Source organism: Vicugna pacos, chromosome 20 (genome assembly GCF_048564905.1).
Source record: "Vicugna pacos chromosome 20, VicPac4, whole genome shotgun sequence".
NCBI lineage: Eukaryota > Metazoa > Chordata > Mammalia > Artiodactyla > Camelidae > Vicugna > Vicugna pacos.
Genome location: NC_133006.1, coordinates 6,000,400 through 6,021,889, shown reverse-complemented (window position 1 = coordinate 6,021,889; position 21,490 = coordinate 6,000,400). Strand labels below are relative to the sequence as shown.

The window sequence follows — 21,490 nt, the reverse complement described above, 5'->3', positions numbered from 1 at the left end:
GTCATGTGTGTGTGCTGTTCTAGAAATATCAATTAGGTCAAGATAGTTGATAGGGTTATTAAGATCACTTACATCTTTACTGATTTTCTGTATGGATGTTCTATCTGTTGCTGAGAGAAAGACATTAAAACCATCAACTATGATTACAAAATTGTCCATATTTCACTTTAATTATGACAATGTTTACTCCATGCATTTTAAGCCTCTGTATTAGGTACATACACGTTTATGATGACATCTTCCTGAACAGTTAGTCTTTTTACTATTATGGAAAACCCCTCTTTCTCTCTGGTAACACTATCTGCCTTGACATCTATTTTACTTGAGATTAATATAGACACTTCAGTCTTCTGCTTATTGTTTACATCCTTTATGTTTTTCCATCCCTTCTCTATCAATCTATGTCTTTAAGTGCATCTCTTGTAAATAGCATACTATTTACACACTCTGATAATCTCCGTCTCTTAATTGGAGTGTTTAGCCCATTAATGTTTAGTATAATCATCAATATGATTGGATTTAGGTCCACCATCTTATTATCATTTTCAGTCTATCCCCTCTGTTTTTTCCTCTTTTGTTCCTTTGTCCTTTTCTTTGGATCATTAGGGTATTTTTTAGAATTCAATTTGGGTTCATCTATTGTCTTTGCATTGTTTTTGTTCATTTCTCTGAGGATTAAAATATGCATCCTTAACTTTTCATTCTACTTAGAGTTAATATTACCACTTCATATAAAATGTGGAAACCTTGCAATCATATGGGAAGTCCATTTACTCCCCTGTACTTTTCTACACTATAGTTGCCAAACCTTGGTCATACATTACAAAACCCACAACACAACATTATAATTTGTGCTTTAAGCAATTATATATGTTTTAAAGAAATTAAGAGGAATAAAATTGTATTTTATATTTACTTTGGTATTTAGCATTCTGATGCTCTCAATTCAAATTTATCACCACATTTCTTATAACTAAGTGAAAGAAAGACAACCAAAGCACACACATTTAGCCTGCACCTGGCATGAATGCATAAAAATACACACTGAAATTGTCCCGGTCTTTTCTCTTAAGATCATGACAATTAATGCAATACCACTTGGCACCAATTTGATTGTGAACAAAACATAAAATCAGGCACATAATACTGGTGACAAAGTCAATTTGTTACAAGATAATTCAGAATATACTTATGTTAATTTTTCAGATTACATATTGAAATAAAAACATTAAATATTAAAACTTTTGTTCAAAGTTCTCACATCAAAGTATAAAAATCTTTCCAATAATAAATTCAAATGTCGTGAAATATTTTCAGCTCATTTTAAAAAAGTGCCTGAATCTGTGTATTTTTGAAGTAAACACAGGATGCTAACTAAGGCACAACTGTGAGTATGTCTGAAATAAAAAATGAAAAGCATCTGTCTCTTTCCCTTTAAAAGTAAAAGAGGGATACTGGAATATTTGAAAGTCAGAATCCATGAGAACTGAGAGTTAAACTGACTTTAGAAAATGACAAGTATATTCACTTATTCCACAAACATGCACTGAGCATTATTCTGTACCAGACACTGAGCCAAAAACAAGGATTCAGATACTCATAGTCTTGTAGGAGGGACAAACAGAAAACCCAATTATTATGAGGAGGAGAGAGCTAAGAAAGTTTCCTGGAGACGACCTACGAACTGGGTTTGGAAGGAAGAGCAGGAGTCCGCCTTTTATGCCTGAATAATATTTGCTTTAGTTAGGGTTGGGTGGGCAAAGAGAGAAAAGGGAGACGGAGAAGGGAGTTCTTGGTTGGAAGTATCATAGACAACAACAATAATCCTAAAAGGTCTGTTTGGAGAATTACAAGAAGTGAAGACAAATGGCTAGACTAGAATCATCACCAAGGTGTCAGAACAAGGATCTCCCTCATGTCATATTAAGAAGGTGGAACTTCATTACCTGGAAAGAAGAGGAAGTCCACTGGGGGGTTTTAAGTGGATCTAAGGGAAAGCATTTAAGAATTTGAGGGGGTAAATATGGCTTCCCCAACCCTCTCTCCCTGCCCACCTCTATCACAGAAGCCCAGGAAAATAAAAGCTCATAGCCCAGGCTTCCCCTGCAGGGAGGGACGGCCTTGTGACAGTTCCGACCAGGGATGCGTAAGAAGAAATCTAACTGGAAAGGCTTCGGCCAAGATTTTGATTTCCTGATGAACATCCTTCCTTGGCTGGCTCTGCCCTTTCCCTCTCCTTCCTCCCTTGACTTTGGGCACACGGTCTGGAACAGTGCCAGCCATCCTGCAACCATGGGGGAAAGGCCGGGATTATCCCAATTACCCCAGCACTGACACACAAAAGCCTGCAGCATCTCTAGACTTCCTGCCGCCAGGGAATATTAATCCTGGTTATTAATAACCCATTTGGGGGGAAAGGTATAGATCAGTGGTAGACTGCGTGCTCGGCATGCAGGAGGTCCTGAGTTTAATCTGTAACACGTCCACTTAAACAAACAAACAATCCAAATTGCCTCCCTCATCCCCCCTTAAAAAAAAAGCTAAAAAAAAAAGATAACAACCCATCTTTTGTTGGGATCACTTAAATCTGAATGCCTCTCTAATAGAAGTTTTAAGAATTAATTTGTATTTTAGAATGATCCTTATTAAACCAGCATGTATGGATTGGGGGTGGGGAGGCCGAGAGGTGTGCAGGTTGGAGGTGGGAGGCAGACGCGGAGAGACTGAAACAAGTATGGGGTTTCTTTGGGGGATAATGGAAATGTATTAAATTCTGTGATGAGATGTAGAGAAGGAACTAGTGGTTGCCAGTGGAGAGAGGGAAGAGGGAGGGGCAAGATGGAGGTGGAGGATTAAGAGGTACAAACTCTCAGGTATAAAATAAGCTACAAGAATGTATTGTACATACGGGAACACAGCCAATATTTTATAATAACTATAAGTGGAGCATAACCTTTAAAAACTGTGAATTACTATATTGCATACCTGTAACAGGTAATAATGTACATCAACTCTACTTCAATTAAAAAATATGATATTGTAAAATAAATATATAAATTTTTAAAAAATGGTAAAGATGGTAAAAAAACTGGGATCACAGAATTTGACATTTTAACAGATATCTACGATGATAAACATGGAAGATTCAGTTTAAGTTCCAGATTAACTATGAATTAAGCAATTTTTGTTTTACTTGGTTAAAATCCTTCATTTCTTGGTATAGCTTCATACATAGTAACGATCTGAAAATGATCTCCTTTTTTCCAATAAATACTTTAATAAAAATAAATAAATAAATTCTGGGATGGCTGCACGACCTTGCAAACGCACTAAAAATCACCGATTTGTGCACTGTAAATGGGGGAATGTATAGTGTGGCAATCCCACCTCAGTACAGCTGTTTTAATAATTAGGCACAAGGGAATACACTGGGACCATCAATATCTAAGTAGGAAGAGGGTCCGATGCAGGAAAAATGGGAGCTGTGGCCAGAAAACAAGGTGGGGGGTTGCTTCAAGAGGGGATTGGTGGCCAAGAAAGTCCAACACAAGCATAGGTCCATGAAGTTAAAGATGAAAAGGTCTGACGTAGCAATTTGGGACTCACTGCTAAGCCAAAGGTGAGTGGCAGCAGCAGCAGCAGAAGCCAGATGATACTAAATTGAGGAATAAATGAGAAGCGAGGAATAGGAGGTAACAGATAAAGAACCTCTCTGGAAACTTTTCTTGCCAAGAGACGAGCTGGCGGTATGGGGAGGTGTGTGTTGTTTTCAGAAGGGCATGTGATGTTTACGTGTAAGGAAGAGGAGTCAGGAGAGAAGGAACAACAGACGGTAACGGAACAGCCCCCAAGAAACAGGAATGACAAGGAATTCACGGCATAAGCATAAAATATGAGTAGGGAGGACACAGCAGTTTTTCACTGGGCTGGGAGGGAAGTTGAGGACGCCACTTAGCTTGCAGAGGCAAGAAGTTTAAGGTGCTACTACTTGATGGCACTGATGTCCTCTGTGAGTTGGGGAGAGAAGTCACCGGCTGTGGGCAGGGTGGGAGGCCTGAGCGTTTGAGAAGTACATAAACATTTAGAATAATTATTGTGGGCGGGGGATGCTCAAGGAAGAAGTTCAAGAGCAGGGACACATTTCAAACACTTTAAAAAACTGTAATATACGTCGTAGCTGATAAAAAATGACCTTGTACATAATGAATTGCCTGCAAATGTATTATGCTTTGCATTGGGATTTCTCATGACCACAAGGAACACACGAGCAGGTTGTCACAAATCCCTGGACATATGGTGCCTGCAGTCAAATATAACCCAGTGATGCTTGAGCACTGGACCTGAAACACACAACACCCTGAAATCATGCGACTTCCAGCTGACCAGTAAGCCCAAAGCCGGTCGCTGTCCCAGCCTCTGCAGCCAAGGCCACAAATTTTCACTCTTCCTGACAGAGAAAAAAGAGTGATCAGGCTGTTTGGCCGTAGTTGTTAGAAAAGAAATTGAAAGGCAGTTCTTTGCTTCTCTTGAGAAGGCTCACAGCAGGTGCCCTCCTAAGGCATTCAAACAAAATAATATGTCAAAGCCTCTGTCAACTGTCAAGTGGTACATGAAAGTTATTTCTATTACAGCTGGCACCTCCTTATATTTCCAGTTCGATATTCCTTCGTGTGATCTCAAGAACCCTTTCTTCTAATCATACGGGTGTGTTCTGAGCTCTGAAAACAGGAGTGTATGTTCCTAAATTGATATCTATTCTCAAGAGGTTCTGTTGGCCTGGAGGTTTGCTCTCAGCCCCTTTGTGTCTAGCCAGGTACTACTCAACCTGCATGCTACAGCATAAATATCACCTCCTCTTGGAAGGCTTCCCTGATCACAGCAGCTAGGAGCAATCGCATCATCAGAATTATTCCAACCCTTCTGTACATGTGTTACTTGGTATTTATGCTAATTACATCTTTACCTTTACCTGCCTTAAGTTCCTAGAAGGCAGAAACCAAGTTTTCCAAGATGCCTTTTGAGCATGAAACCTGGCCTGCTACTCGAAGGGGCTTCAGAGATCATCTTCACGTTACCAGTGAGAACAGCCAGGCTGAGTCTCAGAGGCTGGGCCAAGGTCACGCACTGAGTTAGTGGCGGAGCTGGAAGCCCAAGCCAGGATTTTGAACTCTTCTTCCTGTATTCATTTCATTAAGCCAGTACTTGCTATTAGCCTGGTTCTATTTTGTAATAGAAATCTTAGAAAGAGTCCTTCTTAAGTCCTAAGGTTAGACAAAGATTCAGACTTCTCTGAAAAAGCTTTTGTTTCAACTTTCATCTAGATTGGACTGAAAAGGCTTAGATGCATGGAAAAAAAAGAAAGTGAGTTTTTCCCTTTCTTCCTTTTCTTTTCTTTTGCTTTCAGCATTCTGTTTTGTTGCCATGTAGCTGGAGTCAGGGTAAATGATCTGGCGGTGGTGACTCTGGTGAACAGGGTGAATTTGTCTTTTTCACAAACATACTGCCTGTACTTGCACAGCACGGCCTCAGAGGCACCCATCACATCTGTGATTCATAGTTGGAAACCGCACAGCAGTTCAGTTACCGGAACAGAAGAAACTAGCAACTATTAAATTTCAGCCCTGACACTGGGAGTGACCTAGAAGCAATTGCCAAGGGCAGGGGCTAGTCCTCAGACCTTCTGTTACACCTACTCTCTAATATCACACCTCGCAAAGAATGAAAAACATAAATGTTTATTTTTAAAATAACTGAGGGAAGGGGGAGGGTATGGCTAAACGGTAGAGTGTATGCTTGGCATGCACAAGGTCCTGGGTTCAATCCCCACTACCTCCATTAAAAAATAATAATAAAAATAAGTAAATAAATCTAATTACCCCCCCAAAAAAAGAACACAAAAAAAATTTTTTTAAATAAAAAAGCTAAAATAACTGAGGGGAACAAAATGAACACTATATCATGTGTAGAGTTCCACTTAAGACTGATTTAGTTAGTATAAACTAATTTAGACTTACAATGTAACTAACTCTAGGCAAAGAATTTATTTACAAAGGTAACCTAATTGTAAAAGACGGCAAAATAATAAACAATTATTTTCTCTAATCCACTAAATTGGGTAATCCTTAATGAAAGATGCAATTTCTGTGAGAAGCTGTAAACTGTGGTTACTTTGCTGAGCATCCCTGGTTTGGTGCAGGGACTCTGGAAGTGTAGTGAGGCCGGGGTAGGGCAGGGCGGCATGGGGGTCTGTGTGGACCACCCTTTCACCCAGGATAACGTGGGTAACACTAGAAAAACCTAAAGGACTTGCCTATTCAGTTTTGTAAGGAATGTCCACTAAAAATTCATTCAACTTCGCTTCTCTCCTTCATGGAGAATTTTGGGCATATGAGTCTCTGGGCTGTGAGGGACACAGTTAACCACCACCAGGCAAACAAACATAGCCAGGGAGCTCCTGTCTCACCGAGTCCTTATCTGGCTATGTGACTCTCTGGGAACTGCTTAACTTAACTCCTTTGGTCCCTTTACCTGAAACAGGAAGTGAAGATATTCACTCAATCCTCACGGACACAAAACACACTCCTCCCTCCCCTCCTGTCCAACAAGGCTTCCCTTATCCCACTGGGCTGGTGAACAGGGATCAAGTACCACTGGTCCCTCCAGGCGTCCTCCAAGGGCAGTCTGTGTAATTGTCTTCAGCCTCCCGCAGCACTCCTGAGGCTCTCTCTTGTAATCTAATGGTACCTCAATTACCCATATTGCTTTCTGAAATTTTCTTAAAACCAGGACTGCCACTGCCTGACTTTACCCCAGGAATCCAGGGTAACAGTTAAGCCTTGTGTAAAGTCACAGCGCCAAACATTATAAAAGGAAAAGCACATTTGTTAGAGACCCACAGACGTGGTTTCTAGACTGTGTCCCACATCAATGTGAAATAACTTCTCTTCATCAGCTGTGTACAAGGGGGTGTGTGTGTGTGTGACACAAGTACTTTATATTCAGACACAAAGCACCTACTTCTCCCTCTCTGGACCTTTTTCTCTGTCTGTGGATTGGGGTTACACTGTTGAGCCTTTGCTGGGTGGATTAATTAATAATTTCACATTCTCATGTGCTATTATTAAAATGCAGAGAACTATTAAGTCCATCAAGATGAGTTTGCCAGTATGTGAAAATTAAAAGGGCTGTTGGTGGTTACGCCTCCCAAACATCACATAAATATTGCTATCATTTATTTCTAGCTCCAGGAGGAAGAAACTTAGATGAAGAAAGGTGTTTATGAAACACTTAGTGAGGAGTAAAAAGCTAGAACCCCTCACACGAGAGACGTGGCTTTTTTTTTCCTGCTGCAGAACTTCCCCAAAGCACCCGGGGTCCTGATGCCACGGATCCGCTCCCCCCACCACCCCCAGCCAGGGAAGTATCTCTTTCACTACCTGGGAAGAAACATCCTGAAATTTCCTGTCCAACTGGACTCCCCCCAGACATCTGGATAGCAGAAGCAATACATTCCACCAAAAAAAAAAAAAAGAACCCAGCCAAGTGCTAACTGAACTTCTTCATGTGTTCCAGGACTTTCCCCAAGCTCCTTCACATTTCAAAATGAGTCAGCAGATCCCAAACCCATTCTCCTCACTTGACCACTAGAAAACTGCTGAAAGTGAATCATCTACTTACTGAGACTGGGATGGAGAATAGAATATTCAATATGACTAGAAGTTGGGAGGAAAATCAAAACATTTTCTTTCATCCTAATTTTTGCAGCAGCTACTGCTAAAAAGCAACAAAAAGACTATCCATTATGCTGCACAAGTACTCATTTTTAATATGCTACAATCCAAAACATTCAGAGGTATTTCTCAAGGAGAAAATTCTGCAGGAAAGGGCATTTTGATGGAAACGAAGAAGAAAAAAAAAATCCGTTTTCCCTAGGGGGAAATGTTTTATTTGCAGTGAACACAAAACAGTGATGATATAGGACATTCTCAGGATTTTCTCTTATGAAATAACATTCTTTGAGCAGCTTAACAAAGGAACTTGGGATAAAGGGGAACATGGGTGGCCTATCAACAAATTAAGCTAATACTGCATTTAATTTTCTGAGAAAAAAAGAATTCTAACCAAATCCATTTTGTTATAATCAGTGATTTACATTTTTTAAGTTTTTAAAAATATTTTATACATAGTTTTTTTTTTAACTCTCTGTTTTAAAGGAGGGACTGGGGATTGAACTCAGGACCTACGTGCATGCTAAGCATGCGCTCAACCACTGAGCTACAACCTTTCCCACCCAGTGATTTCTGTTTCTGATGCAAAGTCTACGGCAATTTTTTTTAAAGTCTAGAAAGGTAAAATAAGAATTGGGATTCAGCAAATGTTGAGTTCTGAGCAATGTCCTGAGAATGTGCATTTTTCTTTTCTACCCAATACTGAGTTGTACTCACCCTGGTATGGGAACTGGCATTCCTCGAGGAATTTATGACAAATATTATTACGAGCCAATGATTCAGCAGGCAGTGGGGATACAGCCCTAAACAAGAGAGATGTGGTCCATGCCCTCAAGGCGCTCACAGCAGAGCAGATGAGGTGAATACAAAGCACACACTGGATGTCAACCTGTCCCAGGAATCTGTGAAATGAGTTTCGACATTAAATAACCACTCCCAGCCTTTCTAACCAAATGCCAGTTCACGACAAGTGCTCAACTCAGAGATAACTAAACAAGGCGTAGTTCTATCTCAGTCCTCTGTTTGGACTTCAGCTGACATGTTTGATGGCTCATCTAAGAACCCATAACAGGATTTTTACTCTGGTTCTGTCATTTACATGTACTGGACTGGTAACCTCTTTTTAAAATCAAAATCCTGAATTGTGATGTTCGCACCCAGACCATTGTTTATTTTTGTCACCTCTAAATGGGTTATTCTATTAAATGAATAGATATTCAAAAAACATTGCTTCATAATAGACTTTATATTGTTTCCCATAAATTTGATTTTCTTTTTTGGGGGGGGGGAGAGTAATTAGGTTTATTTGGGGTTTATTTATTTTTTTTGGAGGTACTGGGGATTGAACCCAGGACTCTGTGCATGCTAAGCATGCGCTCTACCACTGACCTACACCCTCCCCTCTTCCCATAAATTTGAATTAATTAATCTAATAAAGACTTTAAAAGTTGCAAAGAGACCTTCTATTTTACACATTTTTAATTCTATTTTACAATATGTAATTATAGCTATCAAGTACTGAATACCTACTATGAACTAAGTGAAGTTTTTTTTAACATAACTACTTGTCAACCCTGCCCTCCCCTACAGCCCTACTCGGTACTACTGGTCCCATTTTCCAGATGAGAAACTGAGATGCTGAGGAGTTGAGTTTCCCAGCACCACACAGCTAGTTAGTGTAAAGCCAGGATGGAACCTCGGATTGTCTGACTGGTTACGTTACTATCTTCAGGGCCCTACGCTGAGCAGAGTTCTCATCCCCTGGGCCACATACAGAATTATTCGTTGTGCAGCATTATAATGCTGTTAAAATAATGCAGGGAGAGCTTTCAAGCAACCAGGGTCCAAAAATACATCTCGGGTGCAATAACACATCGGATTCACTAGTGAAATGAAATGTGAAATAACTTCTCAGGTAAATGGCGAGTAAATGGAGGGTGTCTCATCTGTGAAGTCTTTGCTAAGATGAGTAAACCACACCAGCCTGGCTACCAGTAACCTCCTGGCTGTGTGAATCTCTCCCGAAAAGAGAGAAAGTCATCTCCCATCAAGTGGGGGCTGTCTTGGAAACTCAGAAACGCTGGGTCAGGGAGAGCTTGTGTTTCTCGTTTTGTTCTATTCTCCAGCCCAAACAGCCCTACAGCAGTTCCGCCCAATCGCGGCAGCCAGGTCACCTGTTCATGGAGGGATGGTCTGCGTTTGGAGAGTAAAGCCAGAAAAGATCACCACCACCGCCACTTGGCAAAAATCATCAGCTGTCCCCAGTAAAACATGGAGGGCTCTCTGGGTGAACAGGAGCCTAAAGTGAAATAAATGCATACGGATCAAATTGCTCTGCACTAACTCTCTAAAAGCTCCTGAGCCTCGTTGGATACGCAACCACAGCCAGCTGACGGCACCCAGAAACCTTCTATCGGTGCCTTACAGATGCCAAAGGACCCTGAGATCCACCCCCGAGGCTAATTTCCTAAGACCTGACCACTTTCAGGGGCTGTCTTTCCCACCTTCTGGTACTGCACAAGAAACCTGCTAAAACCGTTCGCTGGGCACTCATGTTGGGGAGTCGCTTAAAAAGAAACGCGGCCCTTTCGGCTTGAGGGCATCGCCATTCAACGCCCTACTGGTTTCCTAACACGCATATGATTAATATTGTTACTCAGGAAAGAGAACTTCTTCTGACCTTGAGCGTGCGCGCTAAGTAAATTACCTCAGAACGATAGTGGTGAGATCTCAGAACAGCATCTGGGGAGAAAAAAGAAGAACGAGACTTCATTTAACTCCTTGTTCATCACCTGCCGAGTCACCGATGACTCACCTAGGGGACAAGGGTCAGGAAGGGGCGTTCTAGACGCCTCGAAGGCAGTGGGGACACCCTGCCGGGCGGGGTGGTTACTAGGCCAGCGGTCTCTAGGTAATTCCTCCACGAGAAGTTTCAGGGAAAGTTCTAGGGGAGTTGGGGAGCCCCGGATCTCTATGCTTCACTTTCGGACCCCACGCTCCAGCCCTGGGTGGGTGGAGGGAGACTGCCGCAGCCCGGACTCGGCTCCGATCCCCAGCAGGGCTTAAGCAAACTGACTCTAAGCATCTGCGTCCGTTTCTCCCCACCCGGCGCCCTACTCGTCGCGGCTACCCCAACCCCGGAGACGGAGGAGGGGGAGAGGGACGTCAGACACACAAACGCACTCGGCTGGGGGAGCGCGCGGGGATGGGGTCTGGGCGGCAGCGCGGAAAGGAGCCAGCCGCGCTTCCCTCTCCAAATCGGCTTAAAGCTTCCTCCCGGCCCGAGGAAGCCCGTCGCGGCGTGTCTTACCTCGGCTTCTTGAACGACCCGAAAAGACCGATTTCATCGGATGCCTCCCCTTCTGGAGCCTGCGGTGCCAGCAGCAGAAAAAGATGATGGTGGCGATGGTGCCCACCAGAAGCAACAAGAGGAAGAGGGCACATTGTATACTGTAGGGTCTCAGCAAGACGAGGAAAGCGGCGGCGATCATGGTGCGGGCGAGGCGGGGGCGGCTGGCGGCGGGGCTGGAGGGCGGCGGCACAGGCACCCGCGCGGGGCGCACGCGGAGCGGCGGGCACGGGCGAGCGCGGCTCAGCGCGTCATGCCCGGCGCTCGCGGCCCCGCGCCCGGCCCAATAGCTGCGCACCCGCGCCCGCCGCGCTACAGGAGTGATCCCAGGCTGCGGGCAGCGCTGGCCATGACTCAGCAGACGGCGACCCGGCAGGCACTTGGCGGCGGGGAGCCCTCCCCGCCCTCCGCAGGCGCCCCCGCCCCCGTCTGTACGCAGCCCCTGGGCGCAGCCCCGCCAGAGACGCGGCGGGCGGGGAGGGGCAGCGCTGCCGCCGCGGCGGCCACCTGGGCTCCACGCATCGTCCTGCGGCCACCGCCGGCCTCGGCATCCCCGAAGCCGGGAGCACGTGGGGCGGGGCGGGGCCGCGGCGGCCCGCGGCGGGCGGGAGTTGGGCGCCGCGGCGGGGGCTCGGCGGATGACATCACGGCCGGGCTGCGGCAGCGCGGGCGCGCGGACATGGCTGCGGCGGCTCCGGTGGCGGCCGCGGGCTGCGCCCGGGCCTGAGAGCCCAGCGCCCTCCCGCGGGGCAGCCCGCGGGGCCGCGCCGTCCCGGGGGTCACGGGCCGGGCGCCCCTCCGCTCCCGGAAACCCGGGTTGCCGCCTTTCCAGCCTCCCGTGGCCGATTGCTGGGGAGCCCGGCGACAGGGGGCGCCGCGGAGCCGGGGGGAAACTGTGAGGCGCTGGCGGGAGCCTGCAGGCGGTGCTGCCCCCCACCTCCCACCTCCCCGCGCCCCGCCCCGAGGCTGGGGCTCTGGAGGATGCAGCCGGGTGAGCTATTGTTTGCGGGGGGTTCCTCGCACGCCGAAGCCTGAGCCCCGGGCAGGGCCTTTCCTGGGCATCGGGGTCCCCCGGAACGGGAGGCCCGCCCCCTCCAGCCCCTCTGGACCCGGTGCGCTCCCCATTAGAGCACTCGGGTCTGCAGACATGAACTCTCCCACCCCTAACTTGGCGCTGTGTCGCAGCCGAGAAATGGGCACTTTGGATCCTCGTGCATCCCTGCGTTGACCATAAAGCCTTGACTCCTTTCGTGCACTTGAAGGGAGAGGCAATTTCAGATTTAGGGAACTGGCAGATGGAAGAAGTTGGAGGTTGGTCTGTGTGTATTTTGAGGAGCAGTTTTTTAAGAGTGTTAGGAGATAATGATCTATCACATTCAAGACGCACACACTCCCTCTCTTCCCTCCTGCCTCCTCCCCTTTCTTCATAAGCAGCCAAAGGTATCCTGTAGTTGGCGTCCGGGAGGCTTTCCCGGGGTCGCTGGCGCAGTGCGGACGCGGGAGGCGCGGCGGCGGCGCTGCAGTCGCCTCCCTGCGGCCACCAGGACACCTGGCCCGGGCTTGCTGCGGCAGCGGCCTCGGCCGGCCAGTGCTGTGCCCATCCTGTGGCTCCCAAGCCAGTGCTGCCTTTTCCTGTGTGGGGTTGGTTTTTGCTTGTTTTGTTTTCTTTACTCGCATAATGAAACTGCAGTTAGAGCGGCAAGGTGCAAGTGGCATGACTGAATTTGTGGAGTTTCAAATAACCACTAAGGTGGACTCTTACTTTGGAAGACTTAGGAGATTGGAGAAATTGGGTCATAAAAAAGTAATTTGTAAAATTCAGGAGAACAGTTCAAGAATCTGACAATACTTACATTTTGTTACTTGCTTGTAGGATCTCAAAATCAGTGTGGTTTGCTAACAATACAAAATCAAGCGTACAGCTCTGCATAGAGGCTCAACCACTGATGTTCTTAGGGCCTACAACGTATTACCATGTGTAAGCATTAAAGGAAACTCCAAAAGGCGTTGCCTAATGCATTTCTTAAATGCCAGCATCATTAAGATGGGAAACAAGAGATCGAGTTTTCTTACGTGCAACTTGTTTCCTAAAACGAAATAAGCATTCTCTCATTCGGCTGTTCTGATTTGAAGCTGGAAGGGCCTTGCTTGCAGACTCTGTGTACAGTGAGGATGCTGGATCGGGGTGCTGGCTGCACTACAAGTCAGGTGGACTTCGTCAGTCCCTGGCACTCGGGCTGACAGGTAGCACCTCGTCGCGTGTAGGTAGCTCACAGGTTTCATGATACCGCAGCCCACTGCAGTGAGAGCCCACATTCCCATCCGCTGTGGGGTGGTCTTTGAGGAGAGTTCCGGAGTCTGCCTTGCAGGGCACATCAGGACAGGAATTGTATACCGAATTGCCTCACAGTGGTCTGGTGGAGTAATTTAAAGCAACAGCAAAACTGAATTAACCTCCTGCAAACAGTGGGAGAAATAATTAACAGAAAAGTAGGAAGGTCGTCTTTACTTTCTATTTCTCATTGACTAAGATTTGTGAGTGAGCTGAAATGGACTGCAGATCCTTGAAACACTCCATAGGCACAGCATAGTAACTAATTTGCCCCAAACTCTGCATTTATAACAACAAAAAGAAACTAAATAGCAGTGATGGTTTTCTGAGCTATTACTTCAGTACAGTTGTTACCATCCTGAGTCTTGCTGCAGCCATTTGTTAAGTTTCAAGTACACACAAGAACATCATTTATCTCTTTTGGCAGCCAAATGCCGGACTGCCCTGCAGTCGGATTACAGATATTTCTTTTTAGATGCGTTCATTTCTGTTCTTTGCATCAGTTTTCTCAAGGATACTAGTAATAAGCAGACTGAGCCATTGAGAGAATGTGGTATTTAGGTTCCATTGTTATTTTCTGATTTGTTTGTTGCTAATTGATCATTTCCTTCTCCAAGTAATGGCATGTTATTAATTGTTTCTTACCTGTAAGTTTATGTGACGCTAATGCATTGCAGAATTCAATAAATATTAAATCAGCCAATCAGTCCTTTTCAGAAGTTAATTTAACAGAATTCATACCTTTTTCCTTATGGTAGGTTTTCATTAAAAAAGAGTAATTGACATCATCTCCAAGTTATACATTTAAAGTTTGGGGGTCAGGATGGAGGAGGATTGTCCACAGCCAAATCTTTTAGTCCAAGAAGTGAAAATCAAGATGGAAAGGTATATATATTGTTTTGACTTTTTATGATAGTTAGCAGTGTCACCCAAGAGAAGACAAAAGCGTCGGGGAAAACAGTTAAGAGAGTTTGCTATCAGGTATGTAGAAGATGATCCACCAAGCCCTTTTTCCCTTTAGATTCTCAACCAGATTGAGAACACACAGGAGAAACCAGAAGGAAATTAACACACTAACTTTATTCAGGGTAAAGTCAGGCTGAAGAGCATGGCTTGGGCTCAAGTCCAAAATGGCACATCTTGGTCCTTTTCCCTAACTCTGCACACCCTCCCAGTCACCCCTGAAGGACTACAGCCCTTCCCAACACAAGGGCAGGAAGGGCACAAATTCCTAATTGATGGGTTGGGAAGACACATCAGGAAGAAGAGAAATCTCCACCCTAAGCTGTGTTGCGACCAATTCAGGGAGAAGGAGGAATTACAGATGACTCATATTTTGAGCCCCAGTGCAGGAAGTTTTGGAGGAAAAGGTGACCAAGCCACACTGAGTTGCACACCCATTGCAGCAGAGGTGTCAGAGGGCATCCGTGTGAAACTGGACATCCGTGGAAACATGGGTGGAGAGGTCAGAACCAGAGACAGATAGGAGTCACCAGCATAAATTCTAGTTGAAGTCATGGACGTGGACGAAATGACTAAGGAAGAGAAAGCGTGGAAAGAATGGAATCGTAGCTTTGGAGACGACGTCCACTTGTAGACTGAAGAAAGGGGAGCAGTAGCTCGGTGGGAAGTGCCCTGGTTGAGGGTCTTCCTAGAACAGAGGCACAGCCGGGGAAAGGAGGCTGTGGACGGAGGAGACCTCTGGACACCTTCCAGAGAACTGGCTCATCATAGTGGGAGAGGCTGAACCCAGACAGGAATGGGTTGTTGGAGAGAGACCAGGGGGAAAAAAAGAGGCAAGAGGACTGTCTACAGTCTTTGGAGAAATTTGATTCTAGAAGGCATGGGTAGAAATGCAACTGAGTAAAAGCCAACAAATGTCCTTTTGTCAGGATAGGGGTGCACTTGTCCTCACGCACCCGAATCTGGTTCCTTCTGCTCTCAAGCTGCTTTTGACTCTGCAGAGTTAAAACTGACCCTGACTAGTGGTGATGGCTCCCTGCACCTGGGCTCCCTCCACCAACCCTGGCTAGTAGTGCTCAGAATAGAAAAATTTTTAAAGAAAACTAAGGAATATCTTGGAATGTAGCCTAAGTTGTCTGTGAGTGTCTATTACAAACCTGCATGGGTAGGAAATGAGTAGATTACAGACTGATAATCCCACAAAGACAGTACATTGGAATGTTACCCCCTTGAAAACAAAAAGGTTAGCTAAGAATGGCTCTTGCAATGAATTTTTTAATTGAAGTATAGTTGCTTTACAATGTTGTGTTAGTGTCAGGTGTAGAGCAAAGTGATTCAGTTATACACATACATATATATTCTTTTTCAGATTCTTTTCCATTATAGGTTATTACAAGATATTGAATACAGTTCCCTGTGCTGTACAGTAGGTCTTTGTTGGTTATCTATTTTATGTATAGTAGCATGTATATGTTAATCCCAAACTCCTGGTTTATCCATCCCCATCACCCCTTTCCCCTTTGATAACCATGTCTGAGTCTATTTCCAGTTTGTAAATAAGTTCATTTGTATCATTTATTTAAGATACCACATAAAAGTGTTATCACATGATATTTCTCTTTCTCCATCTGACTTACTTCACTTATATGATAATCTCTAGGTCCATCCATGTTGCTGCAAATGGCATTATTTTTATTCTTTTTTATGGCTGAGTAGTATTCCATTGTATAAATATACCACATTTTCTTTATCCAGTCATTTCTCGGTGGACACTTAGGTTGCTTCCAAGCCTTGGCTATTGTTCATAGTGCTGCTGTGAACATTGGGGTGCATGTATCTTTTTCGAGTTAGAGCTTTCTCTGGATATATGTTCAGGAGTGGGATTTCTAGTGACAAATTATTAGAAATAAATCATAGTGATTTTGAAATGGTAAACGACTTGACCCTAGATGAAGCTTTTGACTCTCAAAAATCAATGGCATGTGAAGGAATTGGGAGGAATCGAGGAAACGTGTTGTATGCCTGTTTATTCCCAAATGGTTTTCATGACTGAGACCAGGGCCTGTGCCAACAATGTCTGTGTTCTGGTATTGAAAGGTCAAGGAGCTATGTGGTTTGGGAGAAAGTACCGCATCTGCTGTAATCTTGGGGGCGATTTCCAGAGTCCAGAATCTTGGAGGGCAGGGGCCACCGCATGGATGGATCATTATTATCTTTTTAAATTTTGAGTTTTTGAAGGAAAAACAATTGTTATTTGCAATAGTATCAAATATTATTTTCAGCCACTATATCCCAGGAAAGGATTTATAATTATTTTACCATAATAAAATACTTTTAAAATAACTTAAAGGTATCATTGTAAGAAAAAATATTGCCAACAGGATCATCCCAAATTGTCCTTTTAACATTTTGGAAATTTTAGGGCCTAATTAGGATTTCTTGTCCTACGAGTTGCAAAATCCTTGATAAAGCTGGTGGGGGGGGGGCGATGTTCTTTTTTGTGAGCATTACAGACTTTTTTCAAAAGTCTGCTGAGTTTGAGAGTTTGAAAAACATCAATAGAATTGAATTCATCTACTCTCTAATGCTTTGCAGACAGTTTTTAGAAAGTAGTCATTTATTATCCACAAGCAAATCGAATTCATTTATATAGTTTCCACATTGAGTGTGGGATTAGTCATGCAGCAAAATTCTGAGTCATTTGACCAGAAAATTTACTCATGGTTGTATGAACCGCCAGTGGAAAAGTGGAGAGCTCTTCATAAGTCAAATTACAAAGCTCTCAGAGTTATAAATCACGGGGCCGCCTTGTTCATTATGATTCAGAGAGTGTAAAGTATTTCCATTTCTAAAACGGGCAACTTACGAAGCAAGTTTGAAAGCTGAAGTCATTGCTAAGTTCTTAATTAACTAATGTTTATGAATTAAATCCCAGATTGTCTTAATACAATGACAGTAATATTTAGTAGCTAAATTATCTCCATTTCTTACAATAATGTTTTGTAGGACTTTTGCATTAAATGTTGGGTGGTAATAGATCTGTATGCTAATACATCGCGGTGCGGAGAACCTGAAGGAATGTCCCTAAAAGAGCAGAGGTAGCAAGTGCACCAAGGAGAATGAGAACAGCGATGAGGAAAAGATGTTTCAATGACACACAGTTCCAGAGGGTATTGAAATTATCCCAGTGTCATAATATCCCACGGATCTAGCAACAGAAAGAAAAGCCAGTCTTAAAATGTCTTCGTGGCTCCAAAATACTTTTTAGAGTAAAACAGGGGAATGAGTAGCAAACAGACTAAATGAGAATAAAGTTTCTGTTTCAAAGAAGAAAGCCAAAAACCTAAAGTCTGCTTTTGCTGGCCCTGTCTCTGCTGTGGGAGTTTGTAACCAATTGATGAACAGGATTCTTGGGACCTGAAATTATGCATAAAACTGTGGGTCTCTTTAGGGGGACATGACCCATAGTTTTCACCAGGTTCTTAAGGACAGAAACAGAGAATCATCAGAACCTTACACATGCGCACAGATAACAAGGCTCCTGCAGCATCAAATCATTCTCCCGCTGCATCAGCACCACATCACCTGAGTACCTCCCCTGAGACTGGGAGAAGGGGCTGGAGCACCATCAGTCTAGGATGAGCAGAGGAAGCCCTCAGCTCTAACCCACAGAGGTTCAGGGACATGTCCCCAATACAAGCAGATGCCGCCCACCCTCTGACTAAGTGGAGACAGTGCGCTGTGAGTTTCCTTCCTCTTGCAAGATTGGGAGAGGGACAAATGAGTTCCCTCATTACCTTTCATTGGGATGTCGGTTCTAACTCTGAGAAGGGAGACCGTGTTAACTACCTAGGACCACTCCACAGGCTTCTGTCACGGGAAGAAGGGCTGACTTGATTCCTGGGCTGCCTTCAGGCCAATTAAGTGTCCCAACTTCAATCTAGATGTTTGACTGGATAAGCCCATTTTTGAGCGAAAAACACTGGTCCTAAAATTTAGTCTTGAGCTCACAGTCTGCAAGGATCTCCATAGTCTTAAGGCTTAAAAGAGCGGCAGAAGGACTCCCAGAAACTATTCCTACACATCCTGTGCATGTAGCAGCTTTCCTCCTAAATCTGCTCCAAGCCACAGCTTGTAAGGCTTTTCAACATTCAGCCTTCCCCAGAGATCTGGGAACTGGATCCCGCCAGGATAACTGGGTTCCTGCCTGCGGTATGGAAGACCGCCCATCCATCCCATTATCTCTGATCTTCCACACTTGCCATGCCTTCCTCCAACTCCCCCCGCCACCACTACATTCTCAGGACGCTAGGTCCTAATGTCCCATCACTGCGATCATACTGTCACACCACAAGGCTCATTGTTTTCATCCTGTGACTTCCTCACTCCAAGTCCAGTTTCCAGGGTGTCCTGATCTCTCCATCTGGCTGGTTCTATTTCCTCCAAGTTCCCTTCTGACCCTATATGCTGGGAAGGGTTTAGTGTAAAACATCCACGCAGTCCACACAGAGACTTGCAACCAATGCCATTCCCTGAGGGTCCCAGATCCATCTGGTCTAGCAGGCACTGTTCTTTGCACAATTTTGTTCTGTGGCCGTCTGTAGTGAGGTGGGAACCCACCATGAGAAGATACTGCAGGGCCACAATTAGTGTCCCCCACCTCATGGTCATCTGCTGCATGGTGAGCTGTTGGGAGTCTGGGTCTTGGTGCCTGGATTCAGGGCATTAGCAGCACCCTGTGAGTTGGCTGGTATGACCACTGTTCACCTCTGCCCAACACTCAAGGGCACAGGACAACACGCTCTGGACTTCCTCATTGAGGAATGTAGTGTTGCTTCAACACAGTACCAAGGAATGTTAGAGCAAGAAAATTATTGATAAGGGGGACAGGGGCAAACCAGTTAAGATGATTTATTGAATAAATTATCTGAAATATGACTCAACAGTTAATTATGTTTAGACCTAAACTTTTTTCTTTTTTTAATTTATTTTTGGGAGGGGAGGTCATTAGGTCTATTTATTTATTTATCATTAGTTTATTTTTTATTTTCTAATGGAGGTACTGAGGATTGAACTCAGGACCTCGTGCATGCTAAGCACATGCTCTACCACTTGAGCTATACCTCCCCTCCAAACCTAAACTTTCAAGACTATTAAAGTACAAAATTAATAGAGATATTGGTAAATGGTAAACACCTACTTCATTAGGGTATGATATTAATATAGAGTGCAATGGGGCAGAGAGTTCAAAGAGAAATTAGCTTGTCCTTCCACATTATAATTGGTAAGATAACTCATATTTGAAAGTTGAATCACTCCTGATTTTTATGCAGAGACATTGATTCTTCGCTCAGAATTATTACATTCTGTGAGTTTTTAAAATCGGTCTAAAACTTAATCACGTTCTAGAATACGGTTACTTGGAGCCAAAAGAATAATGATCTCATCTGGCACTCAACTTTCAAGATGAATAGAATGTTCTCCATTAATTAAAAAAATGTTAAGTGGAAGATGATCTTACATGCCTTAACAGTTATCCTAAAACAGAACTTTTAATTGGCTCTGACTCTCCTTTCCGCTTAACTCTGCATCTGTGTTTCTGATAGATGGGGAAAAGGCACATAACTATGGGGAGTTGAGGGGAGGACATGTAATAATAGAAGAAGAGGCGAGGGGAAGACATTCACAAAACCCGGTATTCATTAGAAAAGACTCTGGAGGCCTTAGAAGCGTAGGGCAACTTTCCCAGGGCTCCTCTGAGCTTTGCTGCACTTTGCTGTGCAGACTCTCAGGCGGTTCCAAACGCGGCGGCAGGCTTTCCGTAGACTTGATGGGGACAGGCGACACCGTGGAGACCGTCTTCCTCGGCTCCCAGCCTGTGACGTTCGTGCCCTCCTCTGTCGATGCCCCTCCCTGAACGCATCGAGATGACAGTGAGCCCGTCTCAGCGTCGTACTGCAGATCAGACGGAGCCTGGGTCGCTTAGCACCTGCCTGTCTTGCCGGGTCAGGAGCAGCAGAGAGAGACTCTGGCTCCAGATGAGGAAGCCGGTGTCTTTGTCTGTTCAGGCTGCCTTCACAAAATACCAGAGACGGCGTGGCTGATAAACAACGGGAATCTATTTCACAAGCTCTTGGAGGCCGGGGGTCAGAGATCGGAGTGCCTGCCTGGTCGGGTTCCGGTAAAGGTCGTCTTCCAGGCTGCAGACTGCCGACTTTGCACTGTGTCCTCACGTGGCAGAAGGGGCTAGGGATCTCTCGGAGCCTCTTTTATGGGAGCACTCATCCCGTTCATGAGGGCCTGCCCCACATCATGACCTAATCACCTCCCAAAGGGCCCACGGCCTGACACCATCACCTGCAAGCGTTAGGATTTCAATGTATGGATTTGGGGAGGGACCCATTCGGACCACAACAGCAGGGATTACGGAAACCAGGAGGATCAGTGCTGTAGCTCAGAGCAGTCAGAATGGAAACTTACCAGCTGTCTGCCCAAAGGGAGAGGGGGCCAGGGTCCACTGGGAGCCTCAGTTCCCCCGGTTCCCTCATCTGTAAAGTGTGAATAAGCCTTGTACCCACCCTGGAGAGCGACTGTGAGGATTAAATGAAGCGGCACAGGTTAAATGCGTAGAAATATACCTTACACGTAGTAAGCACTCAGTAATTGTTAGCTGTCTTTTTCTTGTTATTAAGAGAAGGAGATAGGATAGGGAAGATCTGAGGATGTCCAATAGGGCAGGATAGGGAGCTAAACGAATTCCTTTCCCACATCACAGTGACATGCATGACAACGTGTGACATCACAGCTTATTGGTAACACTGGCTTTAGTAAAAGTACATCCACAAACTCTGGCCGGATGAGACTGCTTCCCTTTCCTTTCCCATCATGGGACGTTGAAAGTGGTTCAGGTCTAAAGTCCCTCAGACACAGTTAGGGTTTCTTAGGTTCCTGCGCTGTCTCCAGTCCAGTCCAAGTCACACACAATGGAGTTGGCAGCACGGCTCAGTCCTCCTAACGTGTACTGATCATCTTTTTAATCAGGGTATTTCTGGATACAACTTGGACATTGAAACCATGTTAAATGTCTTTTGGAAATAGAGAGAGAGAGACAAGAGTGAG

At 44.8% G+C, this 21,490-nt stretch overlaps 2 protein-coding genes across 12 annotated transcripts in view; one reads left to right on the top strand and one right to left on the bottom strand.

Moving 5' to 3' along the window:
- The window catches only part of DST (dystonin), a 435,317-nt gene extending 424,099 nt beyond the window's left edge, over positions 1-11,218 (bottom strand). For all 11 annotated transcript variants that reach the window (XM_072944761.1, XM_072944766.1, XM_072944764.1 and 8 more), the window contains exons 1-2: positions 11,038-11,218; positions 10,435-10,469 (exon numbers count right to left, since the gene is read on the bottom strand). In XM_072944761.1, the coding sequence (XP_072800862.1) occupies positions 10,435-10,469; positions 11,038-11,218 (216 nt within the window). The remainder of the gene's footprint in view (positions 1-10,434; positions 10,470-11,037) is intronic.
- A 717-nt stretch (positions 11,219-11,935) lies between these two features.
- BEND6 (BEN domain containing 6) overlaps positions 11,936-21,490 on the top strand; it is a 54,510-nt gene continuing 44,955 nt past the window's right edge. Inside the window, exon 1 of the mRNA XM_006211520.4 lies at positions 11,936-12,067. The gene's annotated coding sequence lies outside the window, so the exon portion shown is untranslated. The remainder of the gene's footprint in view (positions 12,068-21,490) is intronic.